The sequence below is a fragment of the Manacus vitellinus genome, unplaced genomic scaffold, assembly GCF_001715985.3.
Source record: "Manacus vitellinus isolate BGI_N305 unplaced genomic scaffold, ASM171598v3 scaffold_13_pilon, whole genome shotgun sequence".
In the NCBI taxonomy this organism is placed as follows: domain Eukaryota; kingdom Metazoa; phylum Chordata; class Aves; order Passeriformes; family Pipridae; genus Manacus; species Manacus vitellinus.
In genome coordinates, this window is record NW_021938999.1 from 8,956,663 (window position 1) to 8,982,693 (window position 26,031).

The 26,031-nt window shown below is 37.1% G+C and overlaps 1 protein-coding gene across 1 annotated transcript in view; it reads right to left on the minus strand.

The window, feature by feature from the left end:
* The window catches only part of CPNE8 (copine 8), a 66,259-nt gene extending 40,886 nt beyond the window's left edge, over positions 1-25,373 (minus strand). Inside the window, exons 1-6 of the mRNA XM_018068024.2 lie at positions 25,334-25,373; positions 18,700-18,746; positions 8,377-8,480; positions 7,847-7,886; positions 5,699-5,775; positions 210-273 (exon numbers count right to left, since the gene is read on the minus strand). Coding sequence (XP_017923513.1) covers positions 210-273; positions 5,699-5,775; positions 7,847-7,886; positions 8,377-8,420 — 225 coding nt within the window. The 5' untranslated portion in view covers positions 8,421-8,480; positions 18,700-18,746; positions 25,334-25,373. The remainder of the gene's footprint in view (positions 1-209; positions 274-5,698; positions 5,776-7,846; positions 7,887-8,376; positions 8,481-18,699; positions 18,747-25,333) is intronic.
* Between the last annotated feature and the right edge of the window lie 658 nt (positions 25,374-26,031).

The window sequence follows — 26,031 nt, forward strand, 5'->3', positions numbered from 1 at the left end:
GCAAAAGAGAGCGAGAGACTGAATATCAACTTCTGCTTCTTTCTGCTTCTTCCACCTAAAATTAAGAGCAACTTCTACGAAAAAGGTATCCTAACTTCTACATAAATCACAGAATGCAAATTTATACATTACACCATTGACAATCCAGTGTAGCGTAAATCACAAAATAATTTCCATTTTGGTTTTGAAAAAGTGACGAACACACTTACTCGGCAACAGCCTAGTTCCTCTGCTGTTACTATGACTGTTCCACATTTCTTCCCAGGAATTCCCCTGCAAGAAAATACAACTACATCACCTCAGTTCCTTAATATCATGTATGAAAGTCACAACTGACACAGCACAAGGTAAGCTTTTAAGTCACAAAGCTGATGGCACAAAATAAAGTTTCCCTTTTCTGCCACTTGTGTCCCATTGATGTTTCATTTAGAGATGACTCTACAACTGATTTGTGAAAAGCATCCGTTTGCAAATTTTCATTAAACAAAATACCTAAAATATATTTAAAACTATACACGAGGCTTATTTTACAACATTTATTCTGAAATCTCTGGAAAGGGTTACACATCAGGGTTTTTGAGGTAATAATGAGGCAAATTTGTATTGTATAACCACTGTCAACTCCAACACTCAGTGCCAGTGACCTGACACTCAGATATAGAAAATGTGCCATTCTAAGTGTGACCGGGCTGGAAACTGAACAAATATATAAAACAAAAAGCAAAGAACATCTACATTTCAGTGGGTCCTACTGGTTTGAAAGTTCAGAACCTGTAGGTTCTCTACAGTGATCACCTCTTTTCAGAGACTGAGCAGGCAAATAATTTGACTGTTAGAGGAACAGAACAGACAATCACTATCAAATGAAAGGTTTTCAACAATACCTGCATGTCTCTAGAAAAGACACAGTCTTGAGGAGTAATTACTGTCTCCTTAGAACAAATGATTCCACAACTGAGACACCATATCTGCAGCACCTAGAGAAGTTTGAAAGGACACTCTGAAGGCTACTTGGGCTTTCACAAGGACTGAAAGGAGAACCTTTACAGAGTTGGTGAAAGACTCAGAGAAAGATGACAATTTATGTGGGAATTCAAACCTGAGAGGTTAAAAAGAGCCCTCAGTTTTGCAATGAGGCAGAGGATGGAACATGTTTCAGATCATTCAAAAATTTACAGCCTTACCCCTGAATTTACAGAGCCTAGCCCTCTGGCAGTCGCACACGCAGATAAAAGGATAGGAAGTCCCAGTTCCAGGATTCAGATGGTTTTTCTATCAATTATGTCCACAGCAAGATGACAGGAGAAAGAACTTCCCAAAATAGGCCAGTTGGCTCCAGTACAGACTCATTAGCATGCAGTGGCACTCAGACGTGAATAACTAGCATAGAATGCTCATTAAGCTTTGCAATGGCTCTGCCTCCTCATTAAAGGGAATCCCTACAGGAATGCACTTAGTAGATCCTGAAAAAGACATTGCTCAGAGTTATAAATGTGGCTAGCATCTTCTCTCTAGGAAGACAGAACATGAAAATATCTAATTCTGGATAACGTCTGAGCAGGGGACACTCTCTTGAGAGAAAAATGAAACATAATTTCTGGAAGTAGATGTATCTGCACATTATCCTTTCATGGTAATACAACTGCAGTATGCAAGGCCACTCAGAGTAAATCTTACATATGGAGTTTGTCTTGAGAAGGCATTTAATGAACCTAGTAACCCAACAGGTAAACAGAGCAAACATTCCTCTTAAAATATCAGATTCTCCATTTCACTTGCTTTGAATTTACTAGATTTATTTTCCAGGAGAAATTATGCAAAGCAAATGTTCACCTCTGCACCTGGCCAGTCTGTTAAAGTGCAACACTAAAGTACATCCTTGAACAAAAATACTCATAGTCACAGAGATAACAGGCTACCACACTACAATACTGGGAATAAGAGTCTTCTGTGACAGACTGTATTGAATTCAAAGTCCTTAATGGTGTCAGAAACAGAGAGAGAGGTTGAGGAGACATCCTCATACCTGCTAAGAACAAATACTGCCAGGTTCACACAAAGAGGCGTGATCCACCGGTGCTTGTAATACCAATGAAAGTGCAACTCTTGCACATCATGAAGGCAAAGAAGAAAAACATGCATTGTGTATCTTCACTTTGGTACTTGCCATGAAGACTAGTGCAAGGTATGTTGCAGCCTGCCTGACAGATCACTGCAATTGTGACCCTCTAGGCTTGAGATGTTTTACCTTAAATTTTATGAAGGACAGGACTATCCTTTCATGGTATACTACCTAAGGGAACTTTTCAATCTGACTTGGAATTGGACAGCTCACGGCAGCCATGGAATCCTGAATTGTATACGAGTTTTGTAACTGTCCAAAGTAGACAGATCTGAAGAATAAGCTTCAAGTCTTCCCAATTTTCATTTCGAAAGAATGTCAGAGTTTATTTGAATGCCAGTCAGAGAATGGAATCCAAGCTTCTCAAGCTGATTAATTAAAAAAGTGCCACTTCTGTAGGGTAGCTGACTGGGACTAAGACAGCACCAAGCACTCTATTCTGTGTACATCCATTGACAGAGAACAGAAAAGGCAAAATGTTAATGAACTTTAGAAACAGGGTGAAAAGAAAAGGTTTTCTTATTTCAACTCAAAGATCATAAAGAGCATTCATGTTATGTGAACACAGACTTGACTTTGTAGAGAGAACAGTAAATTCAAAGCAGTAAATATCCCTAAGGAGGGAAGACATGCACTATCATCAATTGAATTCTTGTTGTTTGAATATTAAGAGACATTAAACACACACCTATAAGCAAACAATCCTAAAATGCAATGCAATTGTTGAATGAATAAATTCAGACAGAAACGTCTCCTAGACCCCAACGTATTCAAGACCTCCGAGAGCCCAGAGTGAACAGTCAACCAGGCAGAGTTGTTTAGCCACTGCACTGCCAAAAGCAGCAATGTCAAAAAAGCACTATTGACAAAATAAAATCTGAATGCTGTGAAGAACTGATAACTAGTCATAAACAGTTGCTCATTAACTGCACCACATACAAAAAAAGGAAGCTATATTTCAAAATCTTTCAGGGCGACAACTGGTTTTGGTTCATTTAGTAACTGCCATATAACAGTATCAGAAGTCAGACCTGAACAATGCTTGTTTACCCAAGAGAAAATGTATTACACAGGCCAACACAACTGTGAAATAAGACCTTTTTTCCACAGAATTTTCACTGATATCTTTTCCATTCTCACAGCTAATTTCAAACTTTAAACTTCATCTGTTGCTCATTTCAGACTTCACTTAGCCTGTACCAAGCCATAATGAACTGCCAAATGGATGATTTTTAATCTACATGTTTCTGATAAAATTTCTGAAATTTATTTAAAAAAAATGTGTAGTGTGCCGAATAATTTAGAACTTTGAGGGCAGAGCTACAAAGACCTTCAAGAAGTCAGTAAGATTCATTTTAAACTTAGGATGGGTGCCTTCAAAGTCAGCAGCTTTGTCTAAACAAGTCACCACAAGCTTCCAGTAGAATCAACTGACAGCTAGTCAAACCAGTCCATGGGGTTGTGACAGTGCAGTTTGCTGTGGCACTTAGCACAAGTTAGGCCTAGACAGTGAAAAGTCAGTAAACTTTGTTTTAGTAGAAGTAAACAAAATAGTGCCAATCAACGAGATGCTGTTTCTGTGCTCCAGTAGAAGTCAAACTATGCAGCCAACCTGCTCTCCATCAAGAACTGAAAACACACCAGAACAAGTAGTGAGTGTGTGTTGCCACCCCATGGTGCTGAGGCTCTGTGTCTGCTGGGACAGCCCTGCAGCTGGGCAGGGGCTACTTCCCTAATTGTGTTACTGGAGTTCCCCTGCCTGCCTGTGATTCTTTGAGGGTGTGGAGGTGGGATTCAGTGAGCTGATGACTTTCCTGGGATGGGTCTGGAAGTACCCAGGGCAAGGTATTACTTGAGCTCCCCCACCTGCTATTGGGACAGTTTTCTCCCTTGTTTGCAGACAAGCTTTTTGATGACACAACCTAACACACCTTTTCTATTATATTACTGTACTGTACAGATTCTCAAGGCTATTTCCTGGACAGCTTTATCCAGAATGGGATTAAGAGGAAAATCATAAAATACTGTTGTATAATAACCACAATATTTGCTAAGTAAATAACTTTGTATGATTGTATTAGAAATCTGGTAATCTGATCAGCTAATTCTTCACTGTGTCTTTGTGCAAGTTTTTTTTGCAGGAACTACATTAAAATTACGAGTTTCCTACTGTTTTGCATAATCTACTAAACAGTAATTTAGCAATCATAATATTGATGCAGTAAATTTTAGAGTTTATTTGGGTTATTTTGGGGGGGTTGTTGGAGTTTTTTGTTGTTTTGTTTTAGTATTAAGTTTTCTACAATATTTATTTTATTGCAGACTTGTGATTAGTCACAGAAACTGAAGGACATCTTAAAAGTTAAAGTTCATCTGCAAACTGTATGACAACAGAAAGTAATGCGGTTTTAGGGTATCTTTCTCTAGGTAGTTTTTTAGGTTATTTAAGGAAGTGATACACTGAAGTAGTATTACTTCTGCCATATATTATGTGATTGTGTGAATAACTGTGTTTTTAAATCTAAATAGTGTTTTTAAGAGTTTTCTGAATTATACTGCAGATACTGAAACTTGCCTCATCTGTAGAATTGAAGAATTTATTTACCCTTAAAAGGAAGTCGTTCCCAGTGTCAATGAGCACAGAGAAGGGAAATAATAAGGAATATAGAGTGATATTAATAGAATTGTTTATGTATAGGACAATTAAGTTCTTGATATGAAAACAACTAATGTAAAAAGTTTTGGTGTAGTCCTTGGGGAGAGAGGGTGAGGAGGGCAAGAGAGGTTGCAGAGGGAGCAGGGACTAGAGACTTGGCATAAAGGCTGAGTCCATATATACAGTGATCAGGTGTCTGAATTATATTTGGAAGCTCTCAAAATTCAGAAAAAAATGCACTTATGTCCAACCTCAATTCTGAATATTAAAGAGAATATAAATTATATTGCTAAAAGAAGTTGCAGCAGTAATGATCACAGCACTAAACTGGGTTTGCAGGGCCAGGTTTTGGTACTGGATGGGCTGCAGAGGTGGCTTCTGTAAGAAGCTGCCAGAGGTTTCCTCCGTGTTCAGCAGAGCCAATGCCAGACGGCTCCAGGATGGACCTGCTGCGGCCAAGTCTGAGCCCATCAGCAATGGTAGTAGCTCCTCTGGCTTAACATATATAGGGAGCGGAGGACAAAAAGCCCTGTGCAACACCATCAGCACTCAGAACAGAGACATAAGAATATGTGACAGAAACAACCCTGCAGACAACAAGGAGGAAGAGGAGCTGTGCTCCAGGCACAACTCCCTCTGTTGTGGTGCAGATGATGATGAGACAGACTGGCACCCTGCAGCCCCAGGTACACTGTGGAGCAGAGATCCACCTGCAGTTCATGGAGGACTACATGCTGGAGCAGGTGGATGTCCAAAGGAGGCTGTAACTATTTATTCTCTCTTAAAAGTCATGTTTGTCAATTCTGTATCAAGATACCTCACAGCAAAAAAAAAAACCAAAACCCATCTCAACACTAACCCCAATTCTCACCTCAGGAAGCAATATGTATTCATCTAACATTCAAGAATGACATACTTACACAATTGATTTTTCCAGTCTGCTCCCCTGTGATCCAACTATTTCTCCCAGTGTACAAAACATTTGTCCCAAAAAATCCTGCAAAACAGTAACATAAAAACTCAAGATTTATATTTCACGCTGAAAGAAATTTGGTTTCCCATTTATCGAGGCTGTTCACTACTGAAGAGCACATTCAGCTGAACACCAGATCTTACTAATAATTATGCAATAATGAATTACAGACTCACTACTACATATTTGACATAACACTGGGTTACATTTACAGAAGTAATTCTAATGCACTACGTTTATTGTTTTTATATTGCCTTTTTCACCAACAAAAATAAAGCCGAAATGGAAACAAAATTAAAAAACATTTAAAAACATGATTATTTCTATTCCTCCTTTAACTGGAGCATTTTAATAAATTTCTCTTTTATGAAGAGATTCTACCCTGATTTTATGAATTATGTTGGCAGAAATTCAAACCTGTGCATCATTTGTACAAGCAACCTGGATTTACACTTTTACACATGCATTGGTTTAGTGACAGGCTTTATGTCCATGCTTTATAAGTTAACTATACCACTAAAAATCAGCTAATTTTCATATTGTATCTCCCTGTAATGTAAGTGATATAAAAATATGAACGGAATTTTCAAACTGCATGTATTGAAAAAAAATTTATTCTACAGTCCCAATCTTTATCTTGCAAGTAAAAAGAGCTTGCTTGCTTGCTCGCTCTGTTCTTCCCAGTGTCACTCCCAGTACTGGTAACAGTAGTTTGTGAGATTTGTTCCCAAACAGTAATGAGAATGGAGACACTCTAATTCCTATAAAGCAAACCATAAGTTTGTGATACTGTGTATAGTAGTAAATATCTGTACAAGCAATTTGGAATCTCCTTTCACTCCAGGCCTTTCATTCCCATCTCTCAACTGTGTCAGTTATGACTCCATATAGCAAATTGGATCTGGGAACTAATCCCACTGAAGAGGGAAACAACCCTGCAAAAAATAAATCTTTGAACTATGTCCTTTGACTGATCCGACACTGCAACACTCTTTCCATAAAGATTAAATAATTTAAAATGGCTAAAATTCATCTGAAAATACTCATCTCCTAGTTCATTCTTAAAATCATCAGGCCTTTATCTCAACTCATCTCAACCTTTCATTATATTTTCTCTCTCCTGCCCAGCAGAGGAGGAGAGCAATAAGGTGGCTTTGGTGGACACCTGGCATTCAAGCCAGACTCAAACCACCACAATACTCTAGCCTTCAATTCCTATTCCAGTAATCACACAACAAAATCTAGTGTATATATTTGAAGATATATTTTTTGCACTTTCATAATGACTAACTTATGTCTTATCTTTTTTCTTAAAATTTAAATATGAGGGGTTTATATGAAGAAGTATGTTTCAGGGTAAAAAAAGAAAATAATTCAGAAAAACTAGTTACTACAGAAATGTAAATAAACTTGGGCAGAAGCCCAGGATGAGACTTTATCCTGGCTGAAGACAGTTAGGGAAGACTTCTATTTTCTGCATCCTCCTAGCCAGCATCGCAGTTATTCAGATCACCTTTCCATGATGACAGAGACAGAAAACAGTTTTCCAGGGGCTTTAAATCTTTACAGGGAGGATCTACCTGAAGATCAGTGGTCTTATCTTTTCACTGTGAAGCACACACAGACAGCATTCCTTCCATTATTTTCTTTTCCTTTGCTCCAGATTCTCAAAGGTTCCCTTGCCAAAGCCTTCCTATATTTATTTAAAAAAATTCACTAATTCACTGAGAAGCCTCTGAATTCTACTCTTGCATCTCTAAATTTTGAAGCTACTATTTAATCACTACCCTTACCAATACCGAGGCACAGTCAAAACATGCTTCAATTTTTAGGACCCAAAGAAGTATCAACAAAATGTGTCATATCACATATCTGAAAAGGTATACATGTGTGCTTAAATATGCACTTTACCTGAGGAATATCCCTTTAAAATTATATTCTTGAGCCTTATCTGTGTTATTAGTCACAGCACAATCACTGCATTTGTCTCTATGCATCTGGTATTACATACAGGCAAAATAAAGTAAATGTATTTAGGAAATGTAAGCATTTCAGCACAAGGAAGAAGGAAGTATAATAGCAAGGAACAACTTACATGCTTTGACAGGTTAGGACTCTTCGAGTCAACATCATAGCTTAAAAAAAAAAAAGAAAATGTATATTAGAGTTGCCAGTTGAAAGATCTGAGAACAATTATGTAAAGAAACACATTTAGATGCATAGTGGCATTTATTTAAGAATTTTTTGTACAATATTTTATTTCTGGACAGTTTGTCCATATCTCTTTTGTTGGCAATGCTGCAAGAATATTTTAATATTTTGACATCCTTAGCTTTCTAACTATTTTCTAAAAGTAGTAATTATGAGTATAACTGTACTTTGACTAGTTAACACCTGCCAATTGGTGTGACCAATGACGAATAACGTAATAATGACCAATAATTTGTTATTGGTTATTATTACGTTACACATTTATTTCTGAGGAAGCAATGCTAAATCGATCAGGTTTATTAAGGTAATTTATTCCATGTCAATAGATACCATCTCTTTTCAAGTTAAGTTTATGCTGGACAAAACTTTATATGCTTACAGAGCCTGCATTAGAGTCAAAGATTGTTAACTTACAAATCAAATCGCAGATTCTCTCTTTCTTCAAAGAAGTAGTCCATTATAAATTTTCTTACAAAATCTGGATTTAAAGTATTATCAATTACCTCTGTTCTTCCAAACTGTAAAAGAAAAGTATAAGTTTAAGCCAAACACTATAATGAAGTATAATTAAGTAGACAGGCAATACCAGCAATATGTGAGATATGTGAGAGCCCAGAAAAAATTCTCTTAGATGCCATGGAAGAAAATGACATGAATAGATCAGTTATCTGTGGATGAAGATAGAGTGGCAGACCTCATATTTCAATACAGAGACTGGTACACACCCTGAATCGTACGACCTAAACTTTATATGTAAACATCAGTTCCCAAAGCCAATCAAAATCCACAAAAATTTGTCAAAGAAAGTCAGTAACATAAAAATCTACTCTTTCTGTAAAAAAATCCACCAAACCCACCAAAACCAACAGCAAGAAAAAGCTTGCATATGTTGCTTATTTCAGACAGCTTTAAATATTATGGAACATGGTCCTTCAATTAGAAGTGTATAATTTTTGCACTGTCCAGTTCCTATTTCACCTCAATTCAGCTCTCTCCATCTCTCCTCTGAGCTTTTGGCAAAATGCCTTTTCTTTCTTGGTGTTTATAGGAAGAATCTCAGCTCTCATCAAGCTGAAAATATTTTAATTTAAAAAACCCACCAATTTTGATTGACTTCAGCTTATATACATTACAGATATAAATGACTGATCATAAAATATCACTGTGATAATTCTGTTCTTGTTTTAGCTATTCTTTCAAGATACTCAGAAAACAAAACAAAAAAAGAAGAGTTATTATTGAAATGACCATTTTGTCCTACACATTGAACATATCAACAAACATTTGAATATAGCCTATGGAAAAGCTTTTTGACAGTCTGCTGAAAGATCATCATTAAGGAATCCTCAAAACTGCAATTTAAGACTAAAGACTTGTGAATGACTCAAAACTACCAACCTCTTCATCAAAAGGACTTGACTAAATCAATAAACACAGATAAAGAAAGAATAAACCTTATTGTAACTAAAGATTTTTGAGACATATTTCCCAAAAATATTTTCACATGACAGATGTGCATCTAACCACTATAACCTGCATAGAGCCTCACAGTCTCCAAAGGAGTCTCTCCATCCCAGTCATTACATAATTTATGTGGTATGAAAGGACAGAGCATACTCCACTTTTTCATCCTCTCAAAAGAAAGAAACTTCCTTTCGTTCCTTGATTCTTATTAAAATAAATGCTAAAGAACTCCAGCCATATTATTTGTGAGCTTTAAAGAAACTCCATTACTGTCAGCAACTCTTATCCTCCTTTGAATGACTGTGCATTCAAACTGCAGGTGATTGAATCCAAAAAAGCAGAACACCCACCCAAAGGTCTCACGTACAATAAAATGTTCCACAAAAGTTAACACATCTTCAAGACACAGCTCTATAAAGTCTCAGGGAAAGGAAAAATTCTTGCAAGTGACACACTAGTGATTTGCATCTTTGCAGAGTGTGCTTGAATGCTGTCAGGTACCTTCACTTTCACTACACGGTGAGATGCTCAGCTGGGACAGTGTCATTAAGAGATCTCCATATTCTAGCAGTTCCCATAAAAGACAGAAGCAAAACCATCTTTCCAATGAACGATTCCATCTCCGAGTAAAAAGGTAAATAATATTTAGCATATAGTGTCAATTAGCATACTCCTTTGCCAAGACTTTACATCTTTTCTTAAAACCTAGGTAGAATGATTCCCTGATCTCATTGGAACTTTGACACCCTCTGCAAGAAGGCTTATGACTATGTCCTAAGGCACAAATTGTTTAGAAAGCAAGTTTACTCATTAGCAATCGCTATTTCTTCATCTCTCCTAAGCCAAAGCAATAGCTGTGGAAGGGGGAACATTATATGGAAACAGGAAGGAGAAATCTCAAGAAGCTCTCCAGATTGATGAAGATACTGGATATTCAAAATAAAATCCCTGAGTCTCTTGAGAACTAGCACAGGATGAACACAATCCTGAAAACAGATCAGAACACGAACAAACAGTTTGATCCTTTGAATAGTTTATTTTGGATTAAAAAAAAGTCAGTCTCTTGAGAAATGGTTCTGGGTATTCCCCTAAATGTTGGGATAAAGTTGACAGTCAGAGTCTTGTAAAAACCATTCTCTTGAGCCAACACTGGCCACTGACTATTATGGCCAAGTAATAATCAATGACAAATGATAACAGGAGTATAAAGTTGGCATTTCTATGGGAATAAGTATGGCTGGAATAGTTGCCTGTACTAAAGGGCTTTTCTTTCCCCTCTGAATGGTAGTGTTCAAATTTTATGCACACTCAAATTTCCCAGGTCAAATAAATGTCAGTGTTTATAAAAATCTTCCCCTGTCAGCTGCATGTTTTATAACATTCAATAATACTAGAGCCAAGAAAAACTGAAAGCTGAATGGCTGATAAAATGAAATATATAGCAATACCTACGCATTTAGTACTGTTTGAAGGTATGCACTGAAAGTGAGAAGCCTCACTCTGACACAAACCAGTAAACAGCAGCTCATCAGACACAAGAAATAAAAACAGTGGGTCACGAGGACCATTCATTTGGCAGTTCTGAACTGGAATATATCCCACCTGTGTAATTTTCTCCCTCAAATGTCCTGTTTCTTCCATTTGCCCTCTTACAGCAAATGTCTAAATTCTCTCAAAGAGAATCAGCTGCATAAAGAGGAGATTTACTGCTGGTAATGAAATCTCACCTACACTCAGCTACTCTAGAAGCAAAAGACTCTGGGCCTTCAAAAGAGGACGACTGCATTCTAACTGGCAAAGCCATCATAGGCACAGCAAGTAGGCAAAGCACTTGCATTAAGTTGTGGTAGTCTCTCACACTAAGTCCAACAGAATAAGACACACATATGCAGAGATATCCATGAAAATATCTCCAAGCCTGTGCAGATTCAGCAAATTGGCCTCGGAAGCTCCTTAGTCACTAGGTAGGAAAAGTTACTGCGGTTCTGTGAATACTCAGATTAGGACAAGCTTGAAGGAGAGTAACAGGATCACATGGGACCTACACAAAGCAACAAAAAGCCCAGGTAGCTGCAGTTTAAGAAAGTTTTTCTTCTCCCAAAGTCATCATCTGAGGTGGAAACAGACACTCACCTCAAACAAAAAACGCCACCTTATTTCTACAGCCTTACAGAATCTCCCACAAAGATCAACAAAGATAAACCTGAAGGCCTGTAGTGCTACTGGGGACTGAGTGGTGGGGTATGAGCTGTGCAGAAAGGTGCTGCCATCAAAGTTTAACAACATATTGCATTGTATTAAGGTCAGCACAGCCTGCAGATGAAAGGCAACAATTATCTCCCTCTATTCAATGCATGTAGAGCCCTCACCAGAAAAATGGGTACGGTTTGGGGTTCTAACTACAACTGAATCAACAGACTGGAGGCAGTTCAATTAAATGGACCTTAAAAAAATAAAATAAAAATACACCCACAAACAATCAGCAGGCTGAAGCACATGACTTGAAAAGCCAATGGAGCTCAGTTAGTCCAGATTGGAGAAAAGGTTTAGATGAGATCTGTTTCCACTACCATCCTCTACTACTTAAATAGCATTTAGGTAGCATAAAAGAGCCAGGCAGTTCACAGAGAGCACAACAGAAGGACAAGTTGCAATAGTCAAAAGTTGCAACAAAGGAAATTATGAAGGGATACAGGGAAACACTCTTCCAGAATGAGTGATTAAGCACTGGAATGAGTTGTGCAGTCTCTGTCATTAAAGAATTTCAAACCTTAGCTGGGAAAGGCCCTGAGTAACCTGGCCTGACTTTGGAGACAGCTTTGCATGAATCAGGAGGACGAACCAGACACAGCAGATGAATAGGAGGCTGGATAACACAAAGGTCCCTTTCACCTAAATTATTCCATGATTATGTCATATTTCGTATATGGTGGGTTTAAGTTTTATAGATCCATTAGAAACAGAACTATGTATGAATTCATAGGAAAAGTTACTTCAAAAGAAAAAAATTATAAAATGGCATCAGTTGTTTTTTTTAAATAATATAACATCCTAAATATATAAGTACTTTTCCTCCCTTCAAATCTGTACTTTTTTCAATAAACAATATTTCACTTTACACTACAGCCATGTTACCCTTGGGAAATCTTTCAGACCTCATTTACAATTCATTACAGAAGTACAACAGTAACAGAAGATAAATATGCAATGTACTGATGATCATATTACACTGAGATGAGAAAAGGCCTAACTGAATACCCATTACACTGCCACCTTTATCTTTCATCAGTTACACTTAGATTGTTACAAAACTCAAGGGAGACTGAATTTAGTGGCACTAACTTTTATTTAAATTATTTTAAATTACTCTTTTGTTTTTTAATTGAGGTTTCAGGTTTTTTGTCTGTTTACTTTTTTCCAAGGGCTACAGAAATGATTCCTTCACATACGGTTGGACTCCACGATCTTAAAGGTCTTTTCCAACTTAAACTATGACTAAACCACTGTAACTAATTACTTAACTGACAAATTACTAAGAGAATTTACCTTGTTGATGACATCAAAATGCTGGTCTCTAAAAATCACCAGTCTACACTTTTCAGCTAAATTAAGCACTTTTTAAAATCTGTTTTCCCCATTAACTATAGTCTTTTTTAAGCAGAACAGGTTACTTCTATAATCCAGTCACTTATGACTAATAACATAGCTACTAATTAATTAGTTCTCCACATGGCCTAGTTTCCCCACTAGCAGTTGTGCCAAGCTAAAATCTTAATATGGCCAAGAAGCAAATACCTTCAGAAATTTCATTCAGGAGATAACAGAATTAATGTAACTATTTAAAGGAAAAAAAATGTTCAAATAAGAAAATCAAGAACAGAACTTTATTCTAGATTTCCTGAGATGAAGGGTCTTTGTCATCTCATATTTGCAAGCTCTCCTAGTAGACAGGGATTTTTAAAATTTATTTAGTCATTTTAATTTTAGAGCATCTCAATCTAGTGATCCAGCCTAAGAGGATGTGAAGTTAATGGAAAATCATAATCTTCATTTTAATATCTTTTGAACCTTTCTGTAACTTAGGTAGAAATGTTTTGCATTATGAAATTTATGTTCTTAGTACTGATAGTTATAGTTGATGACAATTATCCTTAGTTCAGTCTTTCATTAGGAAAATAATTTGAGCCTAAGTTTTTCAGTGTAGTATACATTATTTAATCTTTTAATAATTCATTGGTTTTATGTCTGGTCTTTTGTTTTTAAAACATCTTTTTTGAAAGGTGAAAAGTCAGAACCAAGTATTCTGTTACAATTCTAGGAAACTAAAGAACTGAAAAATGCTTTAAACGATCACTTGATTCTTTTTAAAATTCTTTAGGAAGCTCCAGGTAACACTTTCTATTGAAATCACTGAACAAAACAGATACAAATGCTCAACAACAGATAATCCTCAGAGTTTGTAATCTAGCTTTACTACATGTGAACAAAACAACTAAGAAACTTAAATAGTGGCAAAGGAAATGCAGTACCAATAAAATGAGCCTGTTAATACAGTGATTAATAGTCTCAAATAATCAGAATTACAGAGACTCCAAGGAGGCAAGGATTTCACAACTGCCAACCCCACACTAAAAAAAGCATAGTCATAACATGTTCTACAGTGGTTTTGTCCTAAAGAAAGAATAATGTTTTTAATACATAAAATCATACTAATTGCCAGAAAACCCATGACATTCCTCTAACATGCATGCAGGCACTCATATGAAATCTGTACACTGCATGAACATATGATGTAATGCTTTTTAAGTGATGGCCGTACAACCATAAGTATATAAAAACTAGAAAAGATAACTCTTTTTATTGTGCTTTGGCTTTTTTCCGCTGTTTTGTTTGAAAGAAAACAGGACTTCCTGTCTTAATTCCATCAGACAGCTGGTTCTTTCAAGAAATCTGCCAGAGAAAGCTTTCCAGTGAACTGAATATCATACAACAGCAAAATTTGTTTTCTTTTGAACTGGGACAGTATAGGCTTCTTCTGTTGCTTCCTTGTATTGAAAATTGTTCTACTAATCTGTTCAAACTACATTCCTATTTATGTTTGCCTATTCCTAGACATGTTTGTCTTCTAAAGAAGATACAAGCTGTTGTTCCAACAAAACTTCAACAGTACTCTAAACCCCCAAAAATCTAAATCCCAGTCCTTTGTTACTTTCATTAGATAGCCTTCAAAATCTACAAAGGAGATTCAAAAGCATGTTTTATTATGGTTCAAGTGGTAATCAAATTGCTGGATGCTGCAGTGAAATGTTCAACCACTACACACATGAGGAAGCATCTATTTTGAACAAAATGAGTCAGATTATCACAGAATTTAGGATATTAGGAAATTTTTTTTCCATTGAAAGGGTGGTCAGGCATCGGAACAGGTTGTTCAGAAAGGAATGGAAACACCTGAAAGTGTTCAAAATGTGGCACTTGGGGAAATAGATTAGTGGTGAACTTGGTAGTGCTTGGTTATAAATTAGACTCAACGATCTTGGAGGTGTTTTCCAACCCTAATAATCCTATGATTCTATGACAAGGACCAGTGAGAAAACAGATTTCCAACAGGTATAGAAATTTAATTTGCATCCAATGCACTCCTACAGTAGATGGACCAGAGGTTCAGAGCATCGCTCCATAGGCAATACATTAACACTTTCCATTGTTGGACACTGCCAGTAAAATGGCAGTTGATTATTTTACAGTGTCTATTATTTACTTAACATTCACCTTTTAAGTGCTCCCTCTTGTTTTCAGGACTAATGTGCTCTTCAAATTGAAGAACTTCAGATTCTTTCACTATATTATTTCACAAAAGCACAGAATATGGTGAGTTGGAAGGGACCCACAGAGATCATCGAGTCCAGCTCCTGGCCCTGCACAGAACCACCCTCAAGAGTCACATCATGTGCCTGAGAGTATCATCCAAACACTTCTTGAACTCTGTCAGGCTTGGTGCTGTGACCACTTCCTTGGAGAGCCTGTTCCAATGTCCAACCATCCTCTGGGTGAAGGACCTTTTTCTGATATCCAGCCTAAACCTCCCCTGACACAACTTCAGGCCGTTCCCTTGGGTCTTGTCACTGGTCACCACAGAGAAGAGATCAGTGCCTGCTCCTCCTCTTCCTCTCAATAAGGTTTCTGTAGGTAACAGTAACTTATACTTAGTCATATTTCAAATGTGTCCTCAAAAAGTAAGGGGAAATAAAATTTGAAAACCAAAGCTCAGATTCTGATGATGTGTTTGTTACATATTATACTAATTGAAATACCTAATGATTGCACTGTAAGTGAAAAGAGAATTTTTTTAAAAAAACAACACCCTACTACATTGAGAACAAAACACTTTAATTTTCTGCTGAGGCTTTTGGTGTGCAATAATAATACCAGGTTAAAACACTGGAATTTGTGCCACAGATAAACAGGAGTCAGCTCCCAGAAAACATCTACCCTTCATTAAATGAAGGGTTTGATTTAACTATTATATTGGATCCACCTGCATAGCTTAGCTGAAGGGAAAAAAAAGCACACTGCTAGAACAGAGTGTCAGGGAAATTATGACGATTATGAAATGATTTGTTGTATTCATGATCCCCAAGCATTTTCTACAGTGTTCAAAATAAAGTAATTAGGCAAAAGAAGGAAGAAAACTATGCATAAAAAGACATAGAACTGAAACAACATAAAGTATGTTGCCATGACTTAACATCATTCTTTAATGTCTATACATATCATCAGGAGCTTATTATTTGTCTCAGTTTTGTATTCTCCAAACAGTTCCAGGTGAATTCCCCCTCTACAAGCTAGCAAAGTATTAAACGAGTTTTCAAATGCAACAAAATGAACTCATAGCCAGAATTAGAGCATTCATCATTGCAGGCAGAAAAAGCACAAAAATAAAGATACAGGATTACCCATCTAATACATGTATCAACTGATCTTCTACCTACCACCTTATTTATTTTTTACCACTGGTATAAATACAATACACCACAACACATAAAATGCAACCTTGACTCAGCCCCTCTATAATGCCAACCTTTCAATTTTGACTGTCATAACCTCTACTAAGAATGGATTCTACTAACTGAACTTTACATGTGATATAGTCAAAAGGGTAGGCTTTTGATCATCACTTGGAGGCATTTCTAAAGAATGATTCATCTGATCTAATGAAGACATCTAAATTAGGTCTGATGAACTGACCTCAGGATGTTATCTGTTTCCACTAACTATAAAAAGTCAACTGAATTGTAAATACTTATACCCGGACCTTCCTGATAGACTAGACAGAGATAATTATGGTTTAAAAGAAAAAAAAAAAAAGTAAGATTTTCTAGCAACTGCAATGTTAAAAGTCTGTTTCAATGCCTGTAGTTCCTAAACTGGCATATAATATACCATAACCACATACCAAAATGCATCCCGCAGCCAAGATACTATCTAAAAGTTCAAAGATGCAATACAACAAATAGCACTGAATGCTGCTCTGTTCAGGTGGGTTTGCATTGGTCAAGGAGATAAAACTGCAGCAGACAACAGAAAGCTGTAAGGTGGTGACACACATTACAAACTTGCATCTGTTAAAATCAAAAGCAGACAGAATCTTTTCAATCACCTCAAAACAAGCACATGAAACATTTTCTAGGTAAGGTGACAATATTATAATTTTACCATCAAGACAATTATAATATTAGAAATGGTAAGTACTTATTTTAACAGTTACACAAGACAAGTAAGAAAATTCCTCAGAGTAACAGATGCACCTTAGGCAATAATAAAAGCCAAAATTCTGACAAAATCCTCTTAGCCCTGGACCAGAAGAAGACCTGAGTGCTTTAGTGATCTAGGCTTGACTACCAAACTCACCAAGCCACCCAGACATCTGAATGTCTGAAGACTCCTCTGTTTTCAGAGTTTGCTGTCCAAACATTTAGAACTCTGTGTATGTCCACTACATTTGCCAATTTAATTAAGATCAGTGAAATCCCATGTAGAATCCCTGAACTGACATTTCTTCACACAAATCATCAGAGGAGTGCAATCCAATACATATACTGAGAGGATGCCAAGTCCCAAGTTAAGAACAACAGAGAGCAGCAATTTAACTTAAAACTACAAGTAAAATAGGTAGAATGTTTCACGTATTAAACAGTTAAATGAGCTCTTCCCCCAAGCACAAGACAATTTCAATTCCCTCTTCTTGACAAAACATCCACCATGTTTCAGCAAAGCAGAAAATATACTTCTCTGGTCAACTGGCAAGGACACCAAATATAAAAGAAGAGGTCTGTTTTCTGTGTCCCTGGCCACCTCTCACTGGAATTTTTACAATATAATCACATAAAATATCAGTTCTGAAAACAACAATATCAGACCTACCCTCTTTTACAGGAAAAAACAGTAAGATAGTATATTTCACTCTTGGCTCTAAAAACACAGAGCCACACAGCAATCCACCTGTAATGAAGAACAGTTCCAGCAATCCTCTCTGTAAAGCAGGTAAATAGTGCATTTTATCAGTAGAAAGATGACTACCCTTCCCCCAATGCTGTCAACTCTTTCAAAGAATAACATTAAAGGAGAAAAATTAGATGACTAAGTACCGGGAGAGAGTTCCAGGCTATGCATGTTGATCTGCTGCAGATATCCAATTCAGAGGTACTTGATTTAGTATCTTAAGACCTGTCTCTCCAATGTTTACACTGATAGGTTAAGGAGACATAGTCCAAGCAATGCATAACATTCTCTCTTCTTTGTTGCCTGACGTTTACTCTATTCAGCAGCATGTAACTTCTCTGAAACACTACACAGAAAAAGCAGATCTTTACCACAACTACAGGTTAGTTTTTCTGGCACTGACCACCACCACAATTGAGTCCTTCCATAGATTTTGTACTGTTTGAGTGTCTTCCTCTTTTCATATCCACAAACCTTATCCAGATTGATAGCTAAGTCTGACTTAATTTATCTCAAGGAGACTGTGAAATGGGAAACTCATGTATTTTCTCTAATTTTGTTTTCCCTTTTGATGGAAATATGTGACACAGATATGGAAATTGAGATTAACAGGACTATATTTTAAGTGTTTGCTGGTACACAGGACTCCCATAGGACTCACATTGCTTAGCATGGAATTCAAGAGGCTATGACATGCCCTCCTCTGCTAGGACAAAACAACAGCCTTAAGTATACTCAAAAAGTTTATAGATCTATGGATACGTATCTTACCTCTCGCCATTCTTTGTTTCCAATTGCTTGTGTGTACAAAACACAGACTGTGAAAAGAAAAAAAGAAGTTTGGTCATTTTCAGATTTTAACATATCCTTAAATTAAGTGAACTAATTCTGTAGTCTCTTGTGCTGTTGAAAATAGTAACTAGGACAATCAAATGTTTTCCCTCAGTGTTAAGTATGTCTAACCAGATTGGAGACAATATGGTCTAGCTGTCGAAGAAACGAGCAAATAAATGGCAGTGGTTCTAAAATGGGAGGCAGCACTTATGGTTGACCCCCAGCAAAGCACTTGACAATCTTCAGCAGTAAAACTGGATAAAAGCAGGTCTTCTATAAGTGTGGATGGTCAGGCAATTCTAGATAATCTAATGCATAATTACCCTAAAATATGCTTCCTTCAAGAGAGAAGAGCATTAAATTAAAAACAAATGAGGACTCAATCGAAAAAAGACAAGGGAAATAAAAGTTGGAAAAGGAAAATAAATTACTTCTCAGGTTTTCTTCCTTAGTTCTGCTTCAAATTATTTATATAAAAGTATCTTGCATATACATACTTTATTTTTTTAAACTAAAACCTAATAAAAAATTGAATCAATTGAGCTTTTGACCTAAGCTGTTTTTGAAAGACCAAGTAGAACAATCCCACAGGTGTCACTCATCTGTATTTCTAGTACAGCATCCACTACAAATTTATTTGCAGTTTTCATCACAGGGGACTGGTGACAGGTACAGGTCTTTTAAACACTATTATAAGTACAGATCATTTGCACTAAAGGAGCACTAGAAACTTTAATTTCTACAGTCTTGATCTAGTTGCAACTACCATAACCAAATTTTTACCTGAAACTCTTCTACAACCTCTTTCTAAACAATGGAAATACAGATATTTGAACGCTTTTTTTCCTTGACAAATTATTTTCCTGTGCCAATCATTATTTTTTTAAAAGAAAGTTAAAAATAATACTGGTTTAGGTTGTAGCCTTGAACAACAAAGGTAGAGGTCTGGTTTTGTTTGCAATGAAGTGAGAATCATCAACAGACCAAGGTAGAAATGAAGTCAAGCTTCAAACTACATTTTCTTCTTACTTGAAAAGTATTTGGTCTGCACTAAAAAAAAAATCCCCTTAGGCAGTAGCAAATAAGAGGAGGAACAGAAAAATGCAATTTCAATATTTTAGCTCACATAGAAGTTAAAAGTTAACACTTTTTTTTTTTTAAAATGTCTAGTAGATGAAAAAAGCTTTTACATAAAAAAAAAATATTCTCTGGAGATGTCTGTCTTTCTCCATTTACTCTAAATAAACCCTTGGCAATCATGTGCTCAGCTTTGGTTACTGCTTATGGTAGACTGAACCCAAACCAAAAAGACTATTTTTACAGCACACTGTGGAGTAGACTGCTGAAATACATTACATGATGAATGAAGTGAAATGGGAAAATGTGAGAAAACAATGAAATGGAAGCTGTGAAATCAGCTACAGGAAGTTCTGAAGGTTACTGAAGTTCTGACTAACCTTTACATCTAGAATTGTAGAATCATAGAATATCCTGATCTGGAAGGGACCCACAGAGATCAAAGTTCAACTCCTGGCCCTACACAGGACAGTCCCAAGAGTCACACCATGTGCCTGAGAGTGTTGTTCAAATGCTTTTTGAACTCTGTCAGGCTTGGTGCTGTGACCACTTCCCTGGGGAGCCTGTTCCAGTGCCCACTCTCTGGGTGAAGAACCTTTTCCTAATATTCAACCTAAACCTCCCCTAACAAAACCTCAGGCTGTTCCCTTTGGTCCTGTCACTGGTCATCACAGAGAAGAGATCGGTGTCTGCACCTCATCTTCCCCTCCTGAGGGTGTTGCAGAATGCAGTGAGGTCTCCCCTCAGCCTCCTTCAGACTGAACAGACCAAGTCACCTCAGTAACTCCTCATATGGCTTCTCCTCTAGACCCTTCACCATCTTCACAGCCCAATCTAGTAAGACCTGTGTCAAGGCAACACTGGGAGAAGAAGAAAATAAAAAAGAAAAAATATTCTCTGGACACACCCCTACTGCTAACATGTAGGTTCTCACAAACATTCCTTTCACTTTCCCCAGTGGAAACATTTTTTTAAACTAATGTTACCAGTTCTGCAATAATGAATATTTTCCAATTTTCAGCAGTGGTTTCCAAGAATGCAAAAGTCTTACCAACTGCAAAAGCAGAGAGAATTGTGAGTTTTATCCATTTTGCCAAGGGCTTACATCTAAATTTTCAGTTAGAAATTTCTCATACCTATAATCCCAGTTGAGAATAAAACAGAAGAGGAAAGGTCACTATTTACAGATAATATGCACTTTCATTATTCAGATACTTGTACGATTCAGATCTTTCTTAAACATAAGTATTTTTCACTACTGATTAGCTGCTTTATTTTTTGTACTGCATCCTGCCCTGTGTATCAGTGTTAATACAGTAAACTAAGTAAAACCTGTGCGTTGCAGCAAGAACAAAAATATTAAAAAATTAGAGATTTAATACTGAGGAGAAGAAAGAAACAACACAACTGTAAAATATCCACTACCATGAAATAAAAAAAAAAAAAAAAGAAATATTCTGGCACTACTTTATCTCCCTAGTTTGTGAAGCCAAATAAAAGAACAGCTGTGAGCAACAACTGTTACATCCACACCGCCCATCTCAGTTTTCGCAAACGTAACAAAACATCTATCCCATTTCAAGGAAGACTTATCTACAATAAAGTTGACCTTTTTCCCATGCTGCCACAATCTTTTTATGGTACTAGTTTTAGCAGGGCTCACCATTACTCTTCACTGACCAGTTTCTACACCTTCTAGGCAGAGCTTCCCTAAGGTGTTTTTGTCCCAGTTGCCACAAGATTCTTCTCATTGCCAGTGTCTTCCATGGGGAGGTCCCCTGGAGGAAGAGTTTTTATGTCTTCAGTCTTTCATATCAGATCCTTCTTATGCCTAGACTCAGGCATCACAGGGTTCCCAAAGAGGACATTCCATCCTGACTACAGCGCTGCCACCACAGCTACACAGGGGCTCAGCTTGGCTAACCAGAGCATAGGAAGAAAACAATTCTGCCTAACTGTCATTAGACAGAAGAAATATGCCAAAATCATTAATCTGTATCTCCTTTGCAGGTCTTATCCCTGCCTCATCAGGGAAGCACTACTGTACCTCAATTCTCTACAAGAAAGTAACAAAAAAACCTACCCCCATAGGTTTTTTTCAAAAATATTCCTAGAAAAAACACTCTCCAAACTGGAAGAGCCGAATGGTCCAAATGCTACAATAAATCAGTATATATGACTTGTTTTGACTTCACTGAGCAGAAAGAATTGTCAGTAAGAAGCTTCAGTATTGTTTAAAATACTTCCTGGACAAGGGCTATCCAAGTCTGTCCCATCTGTATCTAACATCTCTACTCTACAGTTATTTCTGTAACTTGCCTCTAGGGAAGCAAAGTGACAGATTCCTCTTGGCATGAATATTCTAGATTGCAGGGAAGTGGTCAGAACTGGAATAAATACTGAGCAGCAATCACAGTATCAAAAAAAGGCCAAGTAAAAGCTCCGAAGAAAACCACAGAAATCAGACTTCCCTTTCTAATTTCAGGAGAAGGCTGTTTATGTTGATATGGAAGTCAGCTATATTCATGTGTGTCCCACTGAGAAAAAGACCAAGAAAATAAAATGGGATTTTCACTATCAGTATGATCCTTAGATAACTGCGTGAGAGTATGAAAGGCATACTAGAATTGGCCTAAGCAAATCCAATGAGACCTCAACATGCAGAGTGACTCTACATGGTTCTATCTCATATGAGATCTAACAGTTGCACACTCAGTGGCTCTAAAAGTGGATCTTGTGAAAGTGGCCAGATGCTGGGTTTGACACCTTTTTAGCTACAGGATGAAGTTACTGTATATACAGAGCAGCCTAAGAACGGCCTTTGTTCGAGCAAAGAGACGTCGAGGAAAGTTATCCTGCCTTACTTCCAACTCTACACAAGAACAGCATGGATAAGCAATGTTATGATACTTTAAAAATATTTCCATATACTCTGAATCCATTAAAAAAAATATCACTAGTTTACTTCTCAGAAATATTTTAAAGATAGATATTAAGATTTCTCTAGGTTTTCCTGCCACTTTGTTTCCTTGTGTCCCTTCCCCAGCATGGGTCACCCACTAGCCACAATCATCTGGGTTTGCTCACCTGCTGTGGTTTGGGCTCTGTACAGGCTACAGAGATGTACTGCCTTTTGCATGGAGCATCTCTTTCCAAGAATGCATCTCCAGCAGTGCATCTTTGGAAGTGCAGCTCTGGCAATATCTTCAACAGCTGTGTCTCTAACTGCTGACCCTTTTTTACTAAAATATGTTTGAGCAGGGGGCACTGTGTGCTCCCCTGGCTGGTAGAAGTTCTGGCAGGCAACCACTACTCACATGGTTTTCAGAGCTGACTGAAGCCAGCTGTGACAGTCACAGGGTGGCTCATGGCCTTCTCAACACAGGTCACATTGCAGTCCCCTGCTACTCAAACCCCGCAGTTTATGACTAATACAGTTCCTGTCTGATAAGAACTTGAAGCACTTGCCCTTAATAATATTTGAGCTTAAAAACTAGACACCTTCTGTTCAAAGGTATCTTGATTCAACGTAAGAGACCTCCGAAATCAGTCAGGGCAATAGGTCACTGAGCACTCTTCAAAACAACTTAACCTACACAACAGGGTCTTTTTTAGCCAATTAAAAATTTTTAGTAATACGCAAAACACTCAATTCTGCTTCTGCATGATCTCCCTACACCAGAGGCATGGTAGTGCCTATGCCTCCTCTTAAAAAAAGAAAGTTTTATAGATTAGAAATGTCAAAGGTAGTCCTAACTTCCTGAAGCTTTTCCCATCAAAAGGGTATTGTGGAGTATCTCTCAATAAATTTTTGTTAAAGAATGTAAACACATACTCTCACAGAAGTACTCAAATGGAGTCACACTGTCACATGACTCAATATTCAAGTATATCCCATCAGGACATGGTTGCATGTCCAGACACTTGATAGAAGTATATGTGTCCTGGGTTATTTCCAATGCCAGTAAGCACAATACATGGTAAACTAAGGAAGAAAAGCTCAGGTTTAAAAAAAGAAAATTAACTTACAGATAATAGCAAATGGAGAGTCGTAGGGGAGACAACATGACACAAGACACCATAATCTAAGGACCAGCCTATTAACACTACAGAAGTACTTTGATTAAACACTATCAGGAAAAAAAAGGAATTTTTTTGTGGTCTCATGTCCTTGATAGAAGTTTTAGAAAGTGTCCAGTACAGGAAGACAGTCACAGATTTTTTCATAGGCAGGAAACCTTTCGGTCACATTTCAACACAACTTATGGGGAAAGCATGTGTCACTATCTTAAAAATCTGAAAACATTAATTCATAAATCATCATACCACTCTTGATCAGGAAAGGTTGTGTTTCCTACAGATGAATTAACTTAATTTCACTTTTCAGCATCTGATTCTAAGGTCAGTGGACACCATGTGTCAGAGACTGAAATGGTTCATGATTTATGCATCCCAGGAGTTTGCAGTCTTTGACTTTTGCCCTAAAAAGGCAAGGAGATACCTCAGATGGGTAGTTGGGCCCATCCCTCCAGTGCTAAGCCCTAAAAAGGCAAGAAGATACCTCAGATGGGCTAAACCCTAAAAAGGCAAGAATATACCTCAGATGGGCTAAGCCCTAAAAAGGCAAGAAGACACCTCAGGTGGGCAATTGGGCCCATCCCTCCCTCCAGTGCTAAGCCCTAAAAAGGCAAACAACTCCTCATCCCAGGGAGGTGCAAAAGCATGCTGAGGGTATATAAACTGACTGGTGACTTTGGGGGTTCTCCTTCTCCCCCACTGCCTGCGAATCAAGACCGTCACTCTCAAGCATCGCTGGATCCAGTGGGCGGTGACTTTTTTCTTTTGCACTCTCAGTTTCTCTTTTCCCTTACTCTCATCCTGTTTTTCCTCTCCCCTAAACAGTTTATCCCCCCCAAAAAGTTATCTCTATGTTGCATTGTTTTATGACAACACTCAAAACACTAGCATACTTGTTGATACAAAATTGTTAAAATAAACTTTGTTTTCAGACAATGATTATTTAGTGTCATTTCACTTCAATCCACCCCAAGGGAATTATTGATAAAAACCTGAGTTAGCCCCCGCCCTTTTCCTGGGGCGGGTCGTAACACTATGTACTAGCAGCAACAAGCACTTCTTGTTTATTTAGAATTTTGCTTAATAGCTTTGAAAAAGATCTGGAACAACAGATACTAAAAAAAGAAAGAACGACTCAACTTTCCTGCATTTATTAATTTTATGAAACTTTAGGTTGACTGCTAAATAAGGGACTATTTAGCTCAGGAAAGCAATATTAAATGCAATCTTTAAAATTGCAGTTCACATAAATGATGTGTAACTTATTTAAGTGTAACTTAATTACTCTACGTAATTGTCACAAAGACAATGTGCACCTAACTGATGCTGAAGAAAATCACCCATCTAATTTTTAATCCATTTTTTTGCACATTTGCAACACATAATGAGAAGAAATGATAAAATGCTATATACTTACTTGGATCAGATTTAGAAAACGTATCTCTGTCCAAAAGATTTCTACAAAAAAAAAAAAAGACAAAAATAATCTTATGAATTAAAAATTCTGAAATATGTAAATCAGATACCAGTGTATATATATTTTTAACAGTTTTAATCAAGAGTCAGCTTAGTTTTCTGCTCTCCTAATATGCAAGACTTACTCAAAGTCAGTCAGCACTAACACTTGAATCTTCTTACATTTCATTTTATTATGCATTTTGGACTTGAGTAAAATGTGGCTCATTTACTCCAATACCATGTACTCCAATACCATGAAGTGAAAAGCAGCCACAAGCACAATTATATATAAGATGAACATCAAGAACAAAAATACCTTTAAATCACAAATATGTATCAGAGATTAACTTGCTAGTTGAACCCAAAAACTTTAGACTATACTTAAAATAATGTCTATGAGATTTCAGAGCCATCAGGAAATATCTGTAAGAATCTGTCATGGATGAGAACTAAAGCAGACATGGGACACAACAAAACTAGGAATTTTCTAATTACCTACAGAATACCTAGGAATAAGTAGTAAGAATTAATTTCTTTGTTATGCAGTGCAGTCCCAATATTGTAGCCACACTTCAGCCAACTGAGAATCATACACAGATAAGCAGACTCAAATTAACAGTAAGTCTAAAGAATCAGGACTGAACAGAAAACCAGTCT